Here is a 17,835-nt window from a genome sequence, read left to right as displayed (position 1 = left end):
CCGACAACCCAAGCTCTTTCAGAGCCCAAAGTGGACACTAAGAAGGGCCACTGCCTGCACTGTGAGCTGTCCCCTGACAAACTGCTAAGTGTCAGGGGAGCCCTGTGGCTCACGGGAGGAGATTCTCTGAGACCAGGGATGCCAGGAAAAGTGTTCAGGCTTAGGTGGGACTTCAGATGAACCTGGAAAGATCCAAATGGCTTAGGTTAACAGAGAGGAGAGATGCAGGCCAAGGAAGAGGAAAGCAAAAGAAGAGATACTGGTTCTATGTCTGAGGAGGAGTTGACTTCAGGAAGAATGGATATTCATAAGAGATAAACGAAGGCAGTTGAAGAAGGAAATCCAAGCCCATGGGTGGCAAGTAAGGGAGTGTAGACTTGGGTCCTGTGTTCATTAAGGGACTCTGGAGATCTCTTCCCTGAGGAATGGCCTCGGAAGAACGGCCCTTGTAATGTTGAGTTCACTGTTAAGGAACAGCTAGTTTGAGTAGTTGAAAATGAGGTCAGGGTTAGGGACTCGAATTGGACTTTATAAGGAGCTGAAGACCCTCAATGCTGGTTCTGAAGGGTTCCAGCAAAAAGGCCCTGTGAAGGCTCGCACATGGGTCACGCGCAAGAACACACGAGCTCCTCTCACTGTCAGTCAATATGGGCACTGAAGCAACTCATACAAGAAAGTGACTTTGTAGGGAATGGGGTGTGTTAGGGTTCTCAGGCTGGAGGCTCACTGAAGGGCTTTGGCAAGGGCTGAGCAGACCGACATCAAATCTCTTCAGTACAAACGAGGAAAGAACTCAGGGAAGAGTTGCCCTTGTCTCGAGTCCCATAGCTAATGAGTGGTAGAGTTGAGGCTTAAATCCAGGTTTCCTGGAAAGTAGTTTGTGTTACCAGCCTTTCCTTTGCATTTGTCAAACCGGGTTCAGAGCTGACCTATGCAGGAGTCCCAGGTCACTTTTCACCATTGAAATGTCAAATCTGAACTAAGGAAAATGAAATGTTCAGAGCTGGGTGTGGTCGTGCTCCTCTGTAGCCTTAGACAGGAGGCTTGCTGTAGATGGAAGCCATCAGAGGCCACAGAGCAAGAGTCAGTTTATTTTTAAAAAGTGCAATAAGATAAATTTACACTAAACCCCTCAGTCTCACTGTCCTCACTTCAGGTGTTCAGCAGTCACCTGTAGCCATTGGCCACCCACCGGTGAGCGCTGAGACAGAATAGCATAGCACTGTGGAAAGCTCTGTGGGACAGCATTGCTCTGATGTGAATGAGCATGGCCAAAGAGTTCTGTGGTTATAGAAAGAACTAAGTGAATAGAAAATGAACCTTCATCCTCTTCTCCCCCTCATGTGGCAACTCACACTTCGACTTGGCGTGGTCATTCCAAGATGCCCGTGCCTCTCCAAATAGTCTCCCCAAAGCCTCATGAAGACCTGGTAGTCCACAGTACTCTAATAGTTGGTGGAATGTGGTTGGGAGGTGCTGTCTTTCTGCCCTCTGTATATAGTACCCAGCATCAATGAGCGATGTCCCAGAATTGAGCCCCCCTCCCCATTCTGGGAATTGATTGTGACAAAGACACTCTAATGGGACTTACACAGCAGGGCCTTTAAGAGCTAGAGGAGAAGGCTGTCGGAAATATCTGGAGGCAAAAGTTGTCTCGAAGTCTACCTCGGTGCTAGTTAGCAAGAGCTCACCCACCCCTCAGGAAATTCTTTCTTGTGTCTAAGCCATGGCCCATCTTATACCTGCTTATAAACTGAGCCTGTCTCTCTCTCTCTCGCTCTTATGGGGCCTGAGGAAGTCTGTAGCTTGGGTGCATGTGAAACATCAAGTCTGCACTGATACTTAGATGGATACTGCTGTCTCCAAGCTCAGCACCCTTTCTGTTAGGATCCTGGCACATCCTCCCCTTCTCAGGCATGCTGGAGTGGAGAAAACAGCATTGGGTGTTTCGTTTCGTTTTAAGGGACTTTAAGGTCTTATCATGGCAAAGTCAGGATTCTTCTTCAGGTCCTCCTAGCTCAGGCTGGGGCTCACCGCTCAGTGACCCATCCTCCCACTCCCCACATCTGTGTACACAGTCCCCGGGCAGCAGTTTCAGTCTAGGCTCTGCCTGGCAGGAATGGAGACTTCTGAAGCAGAGGTCCCCACTGTCCTGGAAAAGGGAGGAGGGTGGCTGAATCCACTCCAGGGTCTGGAAAACTCAAGGATGTCTGGACACAGGCTCAGGGCCTCCAGCCAGAGCATAATGTGCTTAGAGAATTCACTAGGTTTTCCCCACCCACCAGGCCAGGGGAAGGAAGGTGGGGCAGGCAGGAGAAGTTCAAGGGCAGAGAAGATTAAAAATCTAATCAAAGGCTGAGAAAATGAGGGGCTGCAGGGAATTGTGGCTCGGAGCTCTGGGTGAGACCTTCTTCCGTCTTCCTTATTAATGCTGGGCCAAGAGACACTGAGGGTGGAATTAGGAACAGGAATCTAATTCTATTTCTCCACCTCGGAATCGCATAACGGGGATCATTCCACAGGGAGCCGACCATGCATGCTCCTGTTTCCCAGAAGGAGTTTTTATTTTAATAAGCAGGTTTGGGACCAGGCATGGTGAATTACGTTACTCTTCTTTAACGAGGAGAGAAAAGTCAGAAAGTCTCTAAGTTTTATCTCTGAAAAGGTTAAGGAGATGTCGCGAGTGGCCCTGCCATGGCCCTCCTAGTTATCCCCACAGAACCCGAAAGAAGTTGGCTGGAAGAGGGCTTCCAAGGGGGAGTTGTGTTTCCCACGGTGGCTATGGAAACACACGTGTCATGGTCATAGGAAGAAGTGTCTAAGAGAGAGGCAAGATGGTGGTGGGAAAGAGAACCATGCTGGGGAGGATGAAATGGCTGTTAGTGAAGTGCTTGCCACCATGTAACCATAGGGATTCAAGTCTAGATCCTCATAGAAGCCACTTAAAAACCTAGTCGGTGGTAGACAGGAGGCTCGTGGCCAGCCAGTCTAGCCAAATTGTTGAGCTCCAGTGTCACTGTCCCAAAAAAGGACAGTGATTGGGGGGCATCCAAAATCAACCAGTGGCCTCTACTTGAAAGCATATGCATCAGAGAGAGAGAGAGAGAGAGAGAGAGAGAGAGAGAGAGAGAGAGAGAGAGAGAGAGAGAGAGAACACCTCACTGTTGTAACCCAGAGGGGCTGTTTGATGTTCAGCAGACACTCCGCCTTTCTGAGCCATTCTTTCCGGTTGCCAGAGATGTTGAGGAGGTCCCCACACCCAGAGGATAATGCACATTTGATGACTGTCATCGTACCCTGCAACTGGCTGACAAGGTGGACGTTATGGCTTGCCACCCAGCATGCTTTCAAAAAGTATTTGGGGCAGTATTGGGCTTTGTGAGCTGCTGTGAGAAGTCTCTTGTTCACAATGTTATAGACTTAACCATGCACCTACAGGCTGATCTGGGGAGGGGACACTGACCCCATGACCCAGTGACATTTACGGTGTACTGAGCACTGTGCCGAGAGTATTTATATTATCTTAACCTTAAGTTCTCAGGTCCTGGGTTTGATCCTTGACGTTACCCAGAGCATTTAAATCCTACAGTTTAAACTGGAGAAGTGAAAATGACCGTGTATGATGGATTTTGTTATCCATATTATTATACGCAGAATGAAAGGAGAGGTGACGTTCAATTTCAAGGTCACATGGTTCCCATCCCCCTTGGCCTTGCTTACTCCTCTAATCCACGCAGGAGAGACAGGAGCAAGGACTACCTTCTCCTATACATGGGGAGCACAGAGAGTGGTGCAGTTGGAGGCAGGTGCTGGAGCCGAATAATTGTGCTTGATCCACACCTACTCAGACCTCTGTCTCTTGTGGACCTCTTCCCTTCCACCTCAGTTCCACAGCCTTCTCCACCCTCCTTGTTCCCGGGGCCAGCCTCAGGTGTGAGATGGGACAGGACAGGGGCATGGGAAAGGCATTGTTTCCACATTTGGATCTGAAATGTGCCCCTCACCATATAGTGACCAGTCACTCTGTTCTCTCACCTCCTCTGGTGAGACTCAAGTTTCTCCAGCTAGGTAGGGTGGCACTCAGGACGTTGAAGGAGAAGGATGTTGAATTTGAGGCCACCCTGGGTTACATAAGGAAAAGACCTAGTCTCCAACTGACCCCGTCCGTCCCTGCAAAAAGTGGGAAATTAATTGGTGCCACAGAGAATGTTTGTCAGCCATGCAGCCTGGCTTTGACACTTGGCAAGGGAAGAAAAATGAGCCCTGGGCAGGGTCAAGGGCACCAGGCACCACATCATACTCATCTAACGTAGTGCATTCCCCCAAGGTCCTCCCCAAGGTCAGTCCACCAGCACTAGCTGATTCCCCCAGGACTTCACAGCACTTCGCTCCCTGGGAAGACAGCACTTCCTACAGCCAAGTGCTGTACTGACGGAGTCGGCTAGTGGAGGAGCAGGGGAAGGGAAGTGCAGAGGGGACCAGCTGGACTAGATGCTGTCTTGTATTTTCTTCTTTGAGATTGGTCGCATGTGTCACAGGATGGCCTCAGACTCACCGTGTAGCCAGAGGTAACCTTGAACTTTCCAATACTCCTGTCTCTAACAACGGATGACTGGGATCGTGGTATGAGGTCCCTTGCTCCTTTTATATGATGCTGGAGGTTGAAGCCAGGGATTCCTGCAAGCTGGGCAAAGCTCAACCAACCGAACTACTCTCCGGCAGCCTGATGTATTACTGTATTTTGTGTGTGTGTGTGTGTGTGTGTGTGTGTGTGTGTGTGTGTGTGTGTGTGTGTGTGTGTATGAGAGAGAGAGAGAGAGAGAGAGAGAGAGAGAGAGAGAGAGAGAGGGGGGGGGAGGGAGAGGGGGAGGGAGAGAGAGAGAGAGAGAGAGAGAGAGAGAGAGAGAGAGAGAGGTAGTTCTTTCCTTCTCCCAGGGATCCTGGGATCCTGTAGGTCCCAGGGATCAAACTTAGGCCATCACTGGGCAGCAAACACCCTTTCCTGCTGAACCATCTTGACAGACCTTCACCTGTTTTTTTTTCTTTTTTTCTTTTTCTTTTTCTTTTTCTTTTTTGAGGTTTGCTTTCCTCACTACACTTGGAACTTCTGTGCAGTAAGCACTCAAACCCTAAGCCATCTACGCAGGCCCTGCTTTTAGGTTTTGATATTGGATTCTGTGTCCCCTGCAGAGACATTCCTCAAGCATCTATGCCCCTGTCCTGTGTCTGTAACCAACTCCAGATCCACTTTCAGAGCCCTGATGTCCTCTCTCTGGCTCTCGGGCCCCTCCCCTGCCTTCTAGTTCTGGAAACCAGCCTATGCCCTTCCTCCCAGAGCAGCTGCCTATTGGGCTCCACATTGATCCACTTTGATCCTGATGGAAACTAATGGGTTCCCCAGGCTCCTCAGCCCAGCCTTGGCAGGCAGGCCTGCCGCTGGGCCAGCCTTCTGTCCCCATCCTACAAGAGAGAAAGATGTGGGTGGGTGGAGGAAACCTGAAGGGAGAGTGGAGTTTAACCCCTGTGATGGCGGCTGTGCCTGGTAAATCCTCAGTTCTGGTAAACAGGTGAGAACGGCACCGGCCCAGCATTACCAAGCAATGCGTGTTTTCTCTTCTGCGAATCTCCCACGGCCTGGAAATAAAAGTACCAACTTCTGGGACCCGCGAGATGGGTCAATGACAAACATGCCGGCCTGAGCTGGAACCCCAGGATCCACGGAGTAGAAAAAGCACGGGGTTCAGAAAGTGCTCTCTAACCTCCACATGAGCATGTGTGCTCACATGTGTGAGAACATGCATATTCTCTCTCTCTCTCTCTCTCTCTCTCTCTCTCTCTCTCTCTCTCTCACACACACACACACACACACACACACACAAATACAGAGTTAATTTTAAAAGGGTTTTGTCAACACAAATACAAAGTTAATTTTAAACCATTTTTGTTTGTTTAGACTTGCAGGCTCAGAGGCTCCCTGAGCTGGAGATAATCGGCCTTTCTCACTGTCCACTTCCCACCCACAGTTGAATTCCCTAGAGAAAAGTCCACAGAGGGTCTTCCCAGGGATCGGAACTGCCACGCATGCAGCCCAATGCCTCTCTAGACAGTGAACTGAAAATGCAGTCTGTCTCCCGATTGCCTTTCCCATGTCTCCTCAGGCCACACCCCTTCCTTTAAGCTGCTACCTGAAGACAGTGTGACAGGCCTTCCCAGGCACTGCTGTCCCCTGGCCTCAGAGTTACTTCCTCTAGTTTCTAACTCGATCTGGTCCAGCAAGTACAATGTACAGTGTATAGTTTCCTAGGGCTCTGCAGAGGTGTCTGAAGGGGTTCCCTGGCTCCCCCAAGGGGAACCATTCAGGTATAGAGCATTGTATTTGGATGGTCCCAACTTACAATGACCTAACTTACATTTTCCTACATTTACCATTGACAGAAGCAATGTGCCCTCAGTGGAAATCATTCTTAAGGGGCTTGCAAGATAGCTTAGTAGCTACAGTGTGAGACCCAAGTTTGGGTTTTCCGGAACCCACATAAAAAACTTGGGAGCAGTGGCATGTGTTTTATAATCTTGGCACTAGGGAGATAGAAACAGGAGAACCCCTGGATTTGTTGGGCATCATCCTAGCTGGACTGGTGAGCCTCTGGTTCGGGGAGAGGCCCTGCTTCAAAATGTAGAGCAGTGATTTCAGGAGACAACTGACATTGCCCTCCCCCACACCCTCCCCACTCTACCCCTCCCCCTCATACCATGCTTGAAATCTTGATTTGGATCTCTTCCATGGATAATGGTGTTAGGTCTCACACCTTTTCAGGGATGCTTGGCAGTGATATAGTAAGTCATGTGATCACAAGGGGCAACCCCCCCCCCCAAACACACGCACACTAGAGCGTACAGTGTGTGGTGTTGCTAAGCCGCAGTGTTCCACAGCAGCCGTGTGTGCAGTGTGTTTTCAGATTAGGGTAGCTCCGTCTGACAATGGCCTTATCGGGATTGAAAATTCAGGGCACTATGGATGCCGGTAAATATTTTATGCGATTTATCAGCAGGGGCTACGATTTAGGCGCTGGGCAATTGCTCCAGTAAGTGTTGGGGTGGGGGATGGGTGAAGACTAGAGAAAGGAGGGATGTTTTCAGGAGGAGAGGCGCGGAGGTGCAAAAATAAGATTTGCAGAAGCCTATCTGGGTGACTGACGCCACGGTGCTGCGTGACTAACTGACAACCTTGCCCCTGATCTCCCAGACATGGAGGCACAGTGGACTGGGGACATTGTTCCGTTAGCTCCCTTGCTGTGTTTGAACCTCAATGTTGGGATTTTTTTTGACCACTCCAGGTAGGGGAAGGTATAGTTTTCTGAGGGGCAGCGGGGGTGCGTGCACACCTTTAGGGGTGCTCAGTGCCCTTGTCTCTGGCCCTTCCTCTTAGCACACAGAATGTGGGGTGAAGCAGAGGAATGTACTGTTTCTGTTTAAAGGGTCACAGAGCAACTGAGGGGTTAGAGGCCACAGATTGATTGGAGCAGGGCCTCTGGTGTGTCAGAAGCCTGGAGAGCTCTTTCCCCAAGAGCCCAGGGTCCCTGCCAGGATGAAAGGGATGATGGGTCTCTGGGCTACCTTTGTCAGGCCTGGCCATTCTGTCCACCCTCCTGCTGTAGTCCCCTGGGCTTCCCAGTCTCACTCTACTGAACGGCTTTGCCCATCTCATGCATTTTGGGTTGGGAGACAATTAGCCTCTTTCTAGCCAGCCTCCAAAGATTCTCATTGCTACAGACCAGGCCCTTGGGGTTCACTCAACTTTTACATTTTAATCCCTGTGACCTCAGTAATCATTCAATGTCTAGGACCTGACTGAGACCCTGGAGTGCCATCTCTGTGCCCCCCCTGACCTCCTGGTGAGAACAGTGCCTTTTGGGGCAGAAGACAGGTCTGTGTCTGGTGGGGGCCATGCAGTATTCCTTCTCTCCATCTTGCAGCTGGGACAAAAAGAGGCTGCTCCCACAGCAGTCTAAATCCACTCAGGTCACTCTGAGGGCAGGATCCATTGTGTCTGCCTGCCATCTGTGTACATAAAGCCCCCAGTGACCTACCTCCTTCAATAAAGCCACACCTCCTAGTCCTTCCAAAGCCATTCCACCAGCTAGGGACCAAGCTTATGAGCCCATGTGGGCCATTCTCATTCAGACCACCATACACCACATAGCTCCTCTTTGTGAAGCAAGTTATTCCACAGTTATTCCAGCCCACATCTCTCACCTTCTCAAGACTTGGGGTAAAGTAGTGGGGGAGGGGCAGGACACAGACACGGGAAAAATATGGGAGCCACACCTTCCCAGCTTTCTCCTCTATCATACAGGTCCTCAAGTTCTCACTCTGGTTCCTTGTCTCAAAAACAAAACAAAACAAAATGAAACGAAACCACTCTTATTGTTAAACGAAACAAACACACTTGAGTGTTGGCTTCCACACTTAGGTTTTAAACACGCGTCCATGTCCCTGGGGAGCTGTGTAGGTACCGTACCTGCTGCTTCCTGCTTTCGTCCAAGAGGCAATGTGGTCTCCTGGATTAAGGGTCAGGTGGAGGTTAGAAAGTGGGAATTCTAGTCTCAGCTGTGTCCCCCCGCATGTGTGACCGCGCAAGTCACTCCATTTTCTATGACAGAAGGACTGAGTAGATGTTCCTCGGTGCCACCTGTCAATGATGCCAACTGCCCCTGAACCTCAGGATGCTACAGGAGAGAGTCTTTATGTGCTGTGTTGATGGCCCCTCTGAATTGAACTGACTGTGTCAGCCAGCACTGAAGCTGGCATAGAGAACGTACAGTGGTAGAAATCAGCGTCCTTTTACTGCCCACAGCATGAGGTGCGTTCCTTACCTCCCTACTTCCCACTCTTCCTGGAACTCGGGAGTTCTAATGCTGTACGGCATTGTTATGAAGACTTACATAAGATAAGCCATGTAAAAAATGTAGTACATTAGCCAGAGCATAATAAGTTTTGATAAACGTTTCTCCTGTCATTGCTCTGTGAGCAAATGCCTGCAGGTACCTTTTCTACCAGACTCAGGACTACTGGCTCTGGGGAGATGGCTCTCCTGTCACACTTCTGCCCTCCCCCTGGCCTGCCTTGGTAGGGACAGACAGAACTAAACCCCTTGAGTCTCAGCATTGTTATTCTGAATCGTTTCTTCACACCAAGACCCCTGACATCTACTAGCTGGGGGTGGAGGGGAAGGGGAGAAATCTTAGCCCAGGGTCCCCTTTCCCTGTTGGGTTCCGAGTCCAGGCTTGCTGCCGTTCAAAGCCTTTTCTTTTATGATTAGGATAATACCTCGTCTTAGAGCAGCCACAGGGCTCTAAAGAATTTCAAAAGGGTTTGCTAGGACTCTTCCTTGGGCCTTGGGATCTTGAGGGAACTGCTTTGCCACCACCAAAACGGAAACAAAGGCTTTTCTTGATGGAGCTTGATGGAACACTTCTGGGTTCTCTTGAGCACCTGGGAGCTTACAGTGCATCATTTAATGCACGCGCAGCCCTGGGAGCTGTCTGCTGTTAGGATTCATTCTTCTTAGAGGAGCTGACTAGACAACCAACCGGCTGCATGAGAAGGATCTGGAAGTGGGGAAAGAAATCCGGGCCTCTGCTCTCTGAATTCAGCTCTCAGCCACTGGGCACAGTGCTTCAAAGAAGGACTGGGGGACTCCCTTACCTATCCTTGCATCCCTGAAGGGGCCTTAGGTTCTAAAACTAGAGGACAACTGGGGAGCTGATAGGAGCTTCTAGGTGCTCCTTAGAGTTAGCATAACTGAAGCTCAAGGGGCAGAGAAACCTGCTTGGGGTTTAAAGCTCACGGCACTGCCTCTGAGCTGCGCTGAGTCACCATGTGGCCCACTTTTTGTGAGTGTCTGTGGAAACGGCTCTGCAGACCCTCAGGGGCTTCCCCCTCCTTCCCATTCCAGGCCTTTTAAACCTGGAGAAGCTGCTCCGGCAATTCCTTATCTCCAAGGACACACTGTCGGTCCGGATGCTGGATGACACACGGGACCCCACTCCGCTCCTCAAGGAGATCCGGGATGACAAGACAGCTACTATCATCATCCATGCCAACGCCTCCATGTCGCACACCATCCTCCTGAAGGTGGGAGCCTGGCTGGGGTGGGTGCTAGGAGAATGGTTCACTCTGCTTACTCTGTCTTTCCCGACTTGAGCTATGGTTGTCTCTTGGCCCCCGGGATGGATCTGAATGTAGATCCCCTTAGTCTAATTCTGTTTCCGTAGGCAACAGCCCCTCCAGAGAGAAGGCTCAGGATGATGCTGTCACTTGGAAACACTTAGCACCTGGTGGGGCTGAGACACCAGTTGGACCTAGAGTCAGACTTGAGAGGCTCCAGTGGGTGCACTTGTCAAACAGTGTACATATAGCACCGCTCACGCAGGGTGCCAAGTGCCAGCCTGTCCTCGGCCCTGACAGTATTTCAACAGCTTGCAAAGTGCCTCTCTGTCATTCCACAGCACAGCCCTCTCCAAGGTGACGGGAGGCGTGTATATTGTTGTCTTCATCATGCAGGTGAAGAAGATCAGTCAGGGAGGTTATCAGCTGTTAGAGACCAGGGAAGCAGGGCACAATATACCTAGTGGGAGCATCACCCCCAGGGCAGCCACTTTCTGTTGTGCTCATGATGATCTAAGCAGACATAGGCACATGGCCATTTGTCAGAGAGGTGGTCAGAGAGAGAGTCCAGAGAGAGAGAGAGAGAGAGAGAGAGAGAGAGAGAGAGAGAGAGAGAGAGAGATATCAGGTAATTAGGGTCACATGGACAGCTGGCAGCAGGGGCCAGCCGAGGTGCCACCTGGCACCAGTCCCTGGGCTAAGCATGTGCTTCAGAAGGCAGGCCTTGCTCTTGGGTCTTCCTGGGCTCCTCGGCAGTCCTCATAACTGCTCAGGCACACTGACCTCTCTTAATGCTATTTAAATTGCACGGCCATCTTCCACTGGGGTAGCCACGCTTCTTGTTAACCTCTGCCTGGGTGTGCGAAGCCCCCAGAAGACTCAATATCTGTCTCTTCCTCTCCTTTCTTTTCTGCCTTTTCCTCCCTCCCCTGACCAGGTCTTTTTTTCTTTTTAATCTAAGAGTTAATAAGAGATTTGAATGAGTTCTCTCAGTACCCAGGGCTGTCCCTTCAGCCTGTTGCTATAGTAATTTTCCACAGCACCAAAACCACATTTGTCTATGAGCACTCAACTTATGAAAGAGCACTCAGACACACACAGATACACACACACACACACACACACACACACACACTCACACACACACACAGAGAGAGAGAGAGAGAGAGAGAGAGAGAGAGAGAGAGAGAGAGAGAGATCCACATACGGAAATAAACATAGAAACACATAGACACACACACATGCACACACAGATACATGCTCACACACAGATTCACATATAAAGACAAACATAGAGAGACACACATACATTCATGAACACACTCAGACAAACACAGAGATACACACACACACATACAGAGACAAACAGAGTCACACACAGAGTCATGAACACAGTCAGACACACAGACACACTTACATACACACAGACATACACACAGAGATACGAACACACAAAGTCACGAACACAGATACACACAGAGAAACAAACCTAGACACACACACACACACACACATAGAGACACACAGACACACATGGAGAGTCATGAACATACCCAGACACACAGACACCCAGTCATAGAGACACACTTATATGCACACAAACATACACAGAGACATGAACACAGACACACACAGACAGACAGACACACCCCTCTTTTTGCCCTTTCCTTCTCACATCAGGAGACATTATCCGTGATGCCATTAAGAGTGAAAAGCCTCCTGCAGGCTTCAGGGGACGAGAGAAGCAGGCTGAGGGTTATCTTTATGGGTAAGAGCTTCAGCTTGGTAATCAGATGCCCTTCCGGCAAGCCAGTGGAGAGCAGAGGCTAGAGAAGGAGCGGCTCTTTGCAAGAGTGCTCCACAACTCCTGCCATAGCAAACTGATGTTCCCCAACCCCCATTCTACCCACACCCTGCTAACCTTTTGAGTTCATTGCCGAGATTTTAAAAATTACCCACCCCCCACAAAAAAAAGTACAAAGAAGAAAATAAACGTCACTCACAACCCCTCGCGGCCCTAGCCTTTCCTAAAATTTCCATGTCTGTTCTTTCTGCCTCAGACTTCCCCCAATCATCCCCACACTGTTTAAAACCTTCTGTAATCAGCTATTCTTTTTTGCTCAACTATGTCTCACACATTTTCCATGTCATTAAATATTTCTCTACAGATATTTTAGTGGCTGTATCATTTCCTATCATGCTCGTGTCCCATAATTTATTTAGCCGTCCCTTCATCCTTGTAGAAACAGGTTGCTTCCAATCTTTTGCTACGATAAATAATGTTAGGGCACACATCTTCATGCATAAATCTCTCTGCACGTGCGTTCATGCATAGTTCTTTAGCATATGCTCTTGGAGTGGAAGGCCAAGTTCAAGCACTACACACCCTGAAGGAGTTTGGGATGACTGTGCACCTTTGCCAGTCCAGAGATGTTCTTTTAAATGTAGCTTGCATTTCCCCACATCTTAGGGATTTTATGCAGGGGGAGGGGGACCTGGGATGGATGGGTGGGTTTACTTAGCGCATCATGCTTTCGAAGGCAACTGTCTACAGTGATCCTCATTAGCCGACAGCTGCTCTACATGTCCCGTGGCCATCCTTTCCAACCTCCTTGCCCCCTTCTACTTACACTCTTGTATCTTTACAGCCGAACTGGTCGATGAACAGGGACGCTTTGGGGAAGGCTGTTCCCTTGCTTCCCACCTGACATCCCGGTAGCCATAGGCAGGCAGTATTTCCAGCAAGCCTGGCCTCTATCCTCCAGCTACCATGAGGCTCCACATTTGTCTCCTGGGGCTCACGAGACTTTCTGGGGCCCTGGTATGTGCTTGGGAGCCACGCTCTGGTTGGCAGCTCTTGGCAGCTTCTTGATTTGAGGAGGCTTATCACAGTAATCCCCTAGTTTATTGAGTGGCTGTTTCAGCAGTGAACTCCATATTTACCCAGAATTCATGTCTTAAAAGGCAAGGATCTCTTGTCTTTTATCTCTAGGAAAGCAGGTTTCACAAAATAGACTTTAACTACCGACTATGCCCCTTAGCCTGCTCCTGGCTGGATGCGTCAGCAGTAGTCATGTGGGTCTAGGAAGTGTTCGAGGCATTGATACTCTCATAGGAAAGATGTGAGTGGCTACGGTAAGGTTTGAATGGAGGGTGGCATCCTGCCTTATCCTTGTTTTGAGAACGGGGAAGGAAGTGTTATAGGGAAGAGCCCGATGGAAACTTTGCACTCTGCCGCAGCCCCACACAATCTTGATCTTGTCACCGAGCCCTTCAGGTGCCCATTGGGACTATGGTGATGTCAGTGTCTCCTGAACCTCAAGCAGCTGGGGAGATGCAGAGTTAAGAATGCTTGCAAAGTTATTTGAGTTCTTGGGAGAGAAAGAGGGAAATGCAATTATCCTGGTCTTGTTTCTCCCTTCCTCTTCCCCAGTAGTTATGACAAGAGCCATCTCCCAGTGGCCCAGGACTGCAGGATATATATGAGAATCTAAGGGACTGTCGGGAGGGATCAGGGCCCTGGAGAGAGCCAGGCTCATTACTTACATGATCTCCTTGTCAATTTCTATAGCACCTGTCACACTCAAAGCCAGGCACACTGACAGGGAAGGTTGGTCGGGGGTGTTTATGATGGCTACATAGATCAGACCAAAGGAAGGCTGTACCAAAGCCACATTTCTCAGAAGCGGGATGGCACCACACTACTGCACAGTGATCAAGGGTAGAGCATGTCACGGGGAACTTGTGCCTTAGCAGGAATAAGAGAGTCAGGTTTGCAAATGGCTCACTTGATCTCTACGTGACTGCAGATATAGCCTGCTCACGTCTCGTGTACCTTCTGACAGACTCAGGGTTCATTTGGGTGTGCTCCACATTCCTCATCACAGTCCCTAAGAGTGCTGTGTGCACACTTCTGTAGGACTTGTGGTCCCTGAAGGGGGCAGGTGGTTTGGTTAAGAACCTTGGAATTTACGGTCTACATAATCTCATGCCAATGACTTAGTCATTGTTGTACCAGTTTCCTCTGCTGGAAAACGGGAGTTGAGGAAGAAAACCAGTGCTTGTCCCCTTTCGGTTAACCCATCGGATGGCTTTAGAGTACCTAGAGCAGACCTAACAGTGGGTAAACATTAGCCAGTGTTATTGTTAGGGGCCATGAAACATTCTAGTATGTTTCCTTATCTGCTTCATTCCCCTTGACTCCATTCTGCTTTCCGTAACACTCAGTCCCATTTGTGGGAGTGTGTTATACCTAAGAGCACCAGACGTGTGCTTGTCGCCTGGGTGGTGAGGAGGGGGAGGTGGAGAGAACATCCTCTAGAGGCTAAAGTTTCTGTCTTTCAACCTCTAGCTTCCAGGGCCACTTGGGAACCAGCCGAGATGTTCCTCTCTGCTTTGTGCTGAGGGTTCCGGGGGCCAGATAAATGGTAGAGGCAGTGCCCTCGCTACTCCTGTGCTTCCAGTGACCCCTTCTTTAATGGCTTTCTCTTTACCTTGCAGGCAGCTGAACTGGGGATGGTGTCAGCCTATTACACCTACATCTTCACCAATCTGGTAAGGCTTTTCCACAGTCCTCTTCCCCAGCATCCTGTTGTCAGTGGCCAGGGCTAGTTGCTCCTGATGGGATGATATCTGGAAGATGGTTTATGGGGAAAGGGAGGCAAAAAAGAGCAGAAGTCAACCCAGTGTCTAAGCAGCGTGAAGACACAGGATCCAGAAGCCTGTGGGACGATCGTGCCAACACTTAGCCCTGCGAGAAGGGGGATTTGGAGGCTCTGATGCCTGCCTCCTCCAGCTGTCACTGGTTTTATAGCAATGATTCCTCAGGGCAGCTGGGCGGTGGGTGAGCCTCTTTAGTGGGTACAGTTCATGGTTTGCAGTACGATGTCATCCCCCCACCTCCCCCTAATCACGATGATAACTCAGAAGGAGGAAAACTAGGGCACAAGAAGTATGCATGTCTGATGGTGCCGCAACCACGTGTGTCTCTGCAGGTCACCTTGGCTAGACCTCTTATTTTACGGATGAGAAAACTAGAAATTGATCGAATTGGGTTTAAGTACTAGCTTTGCCAAAATACCAGCCATGTGCCCTTTAACAAGGCATTGAGCTGTGTGTGGTGTGCTTAGCCATCAAGATACAGACATGAACAGCTACATCACTGGGCTGCTGGTTAATTATAGGACCTAACAGATGTGGAAGCATTTTGAAATTGCAAAGCGTTAAAAACTGTGAGACTGCTGGCTGGTAGTGGCGCACGCCTTTAATCCCAGCATTGGGGAGGCAGAGGCAGGTGGATCTCTGACGTTCAAGGCCAGCCTGGCCTACAGAGTAAGCTCCAGGACAGCCAGAGATACTCTGTTTCAAAATTTAAAAAATGTGAAAATTATCGTGATATGTGTACATAGAAATATATGTAAATATATGTATAGTATATATCAATGTATATCATCAACTCAAGATTAGTCAAGAAACTAAGAAAACTTGCATTAAAACAAATAAAACCGGAGTGAGGTCATGGCTCAGTGGTTAAGAGCACCTGCTGGTTTTGCAAGGACCCAAGTTTGGTTCCTCCCACCCACACGGGTGGCTCACAACCACCTCTAACTCCAGCTCCCAGGGATCTGATGCCCCCTTATGGCTCTGCAGGTATCTGCACTCACATGCCCACTCTAGCACGCAAAGACATATAAAATTAAAACTCTGACCCTTTAAAACGTGTAACTTTAATTTAGGAATCGTGAGAAGATATCTAAGAAGTCACAAAGATAGCTACATATATGTATTTGCCAATCTTGGGGCCCACACGGCTTTCCTCAGGCCACCGCTCTAAAGTTACACCTGCCACGCCCCTTCTTATCACCGCTGAACCTGAGCAGCTGGTGTCCCACCTCTCTAAGGAAAGTGACACTGTGGGTGACCTTCTGAGGTAGCAGCAGAGCCCTGGGTACCCGCCTGGGTTTTGCATCTTTAGTACTGTGTAGGCCTCATGGTTTAGTTGGCCCCCAATTTGCTCAGTTGCTCATAGGCAGGACGATGTTTTGGTTCTGTGTGCTATTATGGACCAGCATTCAGAGAACTTTATTTTATTTTATAAATCACTGGACTGGGGGTAGCCATTACTTTTCTCACGGCTGTGACCAATTACCTGACAAGAAGCAACCTAAGGGAGGAAGGGTTTATTCCGGCTCACAGATTGAGAGGACGGTCCACCATGTTGGTGAAGCATGTCTTGGAATCAGGCTGGAAACTTGGAGTTTTCAACATACCCCATTTTCCCATTCTGTGGACAGAGTGGGATTGTCCTGGAACTGGGGTCAGGCTGTAGTTCATAACCCTCTGTGAGCCTTCACCCAGCGAGAGGCCCCACCTTCCAAGGACTGCATACTTCTCCAAACAGTACTGGTGGGAACCATGCATTCAAGCATGAACCTGTAAGGGATCTCTTACATCCAAATAATGGCACTAGACAGCCCCTTCATCCAGATGTGCTCTCAGATGTGCTGCTGGGTATTTCTTGTATATCATGTGTACAGTTAGGATTCCTATTGCTATGAAGAGACACTGCAACCAAGGCAACTCTTCTAAAGGCAAATGTTAATTGGGGCAGGCTGGTTTCAGAGGTTCAGTCCATTATCATCATAGCAAGAAGCACGGCATGCTTTGTAAAAAAGAAATCCAAATACCTCAGACAGTAAAATGTAGAGAATTCTATTTCTAGATAAGTCATGAACTGCACCAGCCCCTTGGGCAGGGACTCACCCTAGGGCAATGGGGAGCAGCTTCATTGAAGAAAGTTGTAGGAGAAAGATAGGGTCCTTCTGTACTCCCAAGGAAAGGAAGACCAGGATAAGGAACTGTACCCTCAGGTAGCTGGATTTAAGATGGTTCAGGGTATGTCCAGAAAACAGCAAGGGCCTTTAAACTCATGCGTTCCCTGGAATGTGAGATCACTTGTTTTTATCCACTACTCTGCCGACACCCTTCTTTAAAGATAACCAACCAATGAGTGGTGAGACCCTTGCTAAGCAACAGAATTCAGCCTCACAGTTTAGATGCTTCGACCTTACAAAGAGAAAGGTTGCTTGTTAGTAAAGACCTTGCTGACAGTGTGCACAGGATGGCTTAGAAGGTCATGCAGTCTCCCTCCTGGGAACTGGGGCAGGTCTCTTTCTTGGTCCTGCAGTATTTAAGAGATGCTTGTCTGGAGAAACAGGTCTGAATTGACCATTGGTACCACGGACAGCTCCCTCTTGGGGCTGACTTGGAATTGCTAACCCTGAACCCAAGCTCCCAGAATGAAAGGCTGTAAAGGAATGAGCCAATCTCTTCCTTCTGGTATGGGGTCTCCCTCCACCCGTGCAAGGAAGTCAGTCCCGGTGACTTGAACTTGAAAGACCATGGCTGGTTCATCAAACCCCTAACCTGTGCCTAACACTGTGGTTTGCTGCAACTGTTTTTCCTTGTATCACGGGCTGGCCTCATCCTTCTGCCTCAGCCTCCTGAGTGCTGGAGTTACAGGTGTCTGCCAGCATGCCTAGCGCACGGGACCATTTATTCAAGTCTGGCGTGCATACAGGACACCGTGCACATTATATATGCACAGAGCAAGGATCTGTCTCCAAGTGAGCACACCTGTGTAAGCAGCCTGTGCATCCAGAAATAGAA

General features: G+C 49.3%; 1 protein-coding gene across 1 annotated transcript in view; it reads left to right on the top strand.

Moving 5' to 3' along the window:
- The window catches only part of Grik4 (glutamate ionotropic receptor kainate type subunit 4), a 431,073-nt gene that overhangs the window by 271,769 nt on the left and 141,469 nt on the right, over positions 1-17,835 (top strand). The window contains exons 7-8 of the mRNA XM_032911594.1: positions 9,956-10,134; positions 14,668-14,721. Of these exons, the coding sequence (XP_032767485.1) occupies positions 9,956-10,134; positions 14,668-14,721 (233 nt within the window). The remainder of the gene's footprint in view (positions 1-9,955; positions 10,135-14,667; positions 14,722-17,835) is intronic.

This window comes from Rattus rattus, chromosome 8 (assembly GCF_011064425.1).
Source record: "Rattus rattus isolate New Zealand chromosome 8, Rrattus_CSIRO_v1, whole genome shotgun sequence".
In the NCBI taxonomy this organism is placed as follows: Eukaryota; Metazoa; Chordata; class Mammalia; order Rodentia; family Muridae; genus Rattus; species Rattus rattus.
Note: the sequence above shows the minus strand (reverse complement) of the source record. Positions and strands in the feature narration are given on the sequence as shown.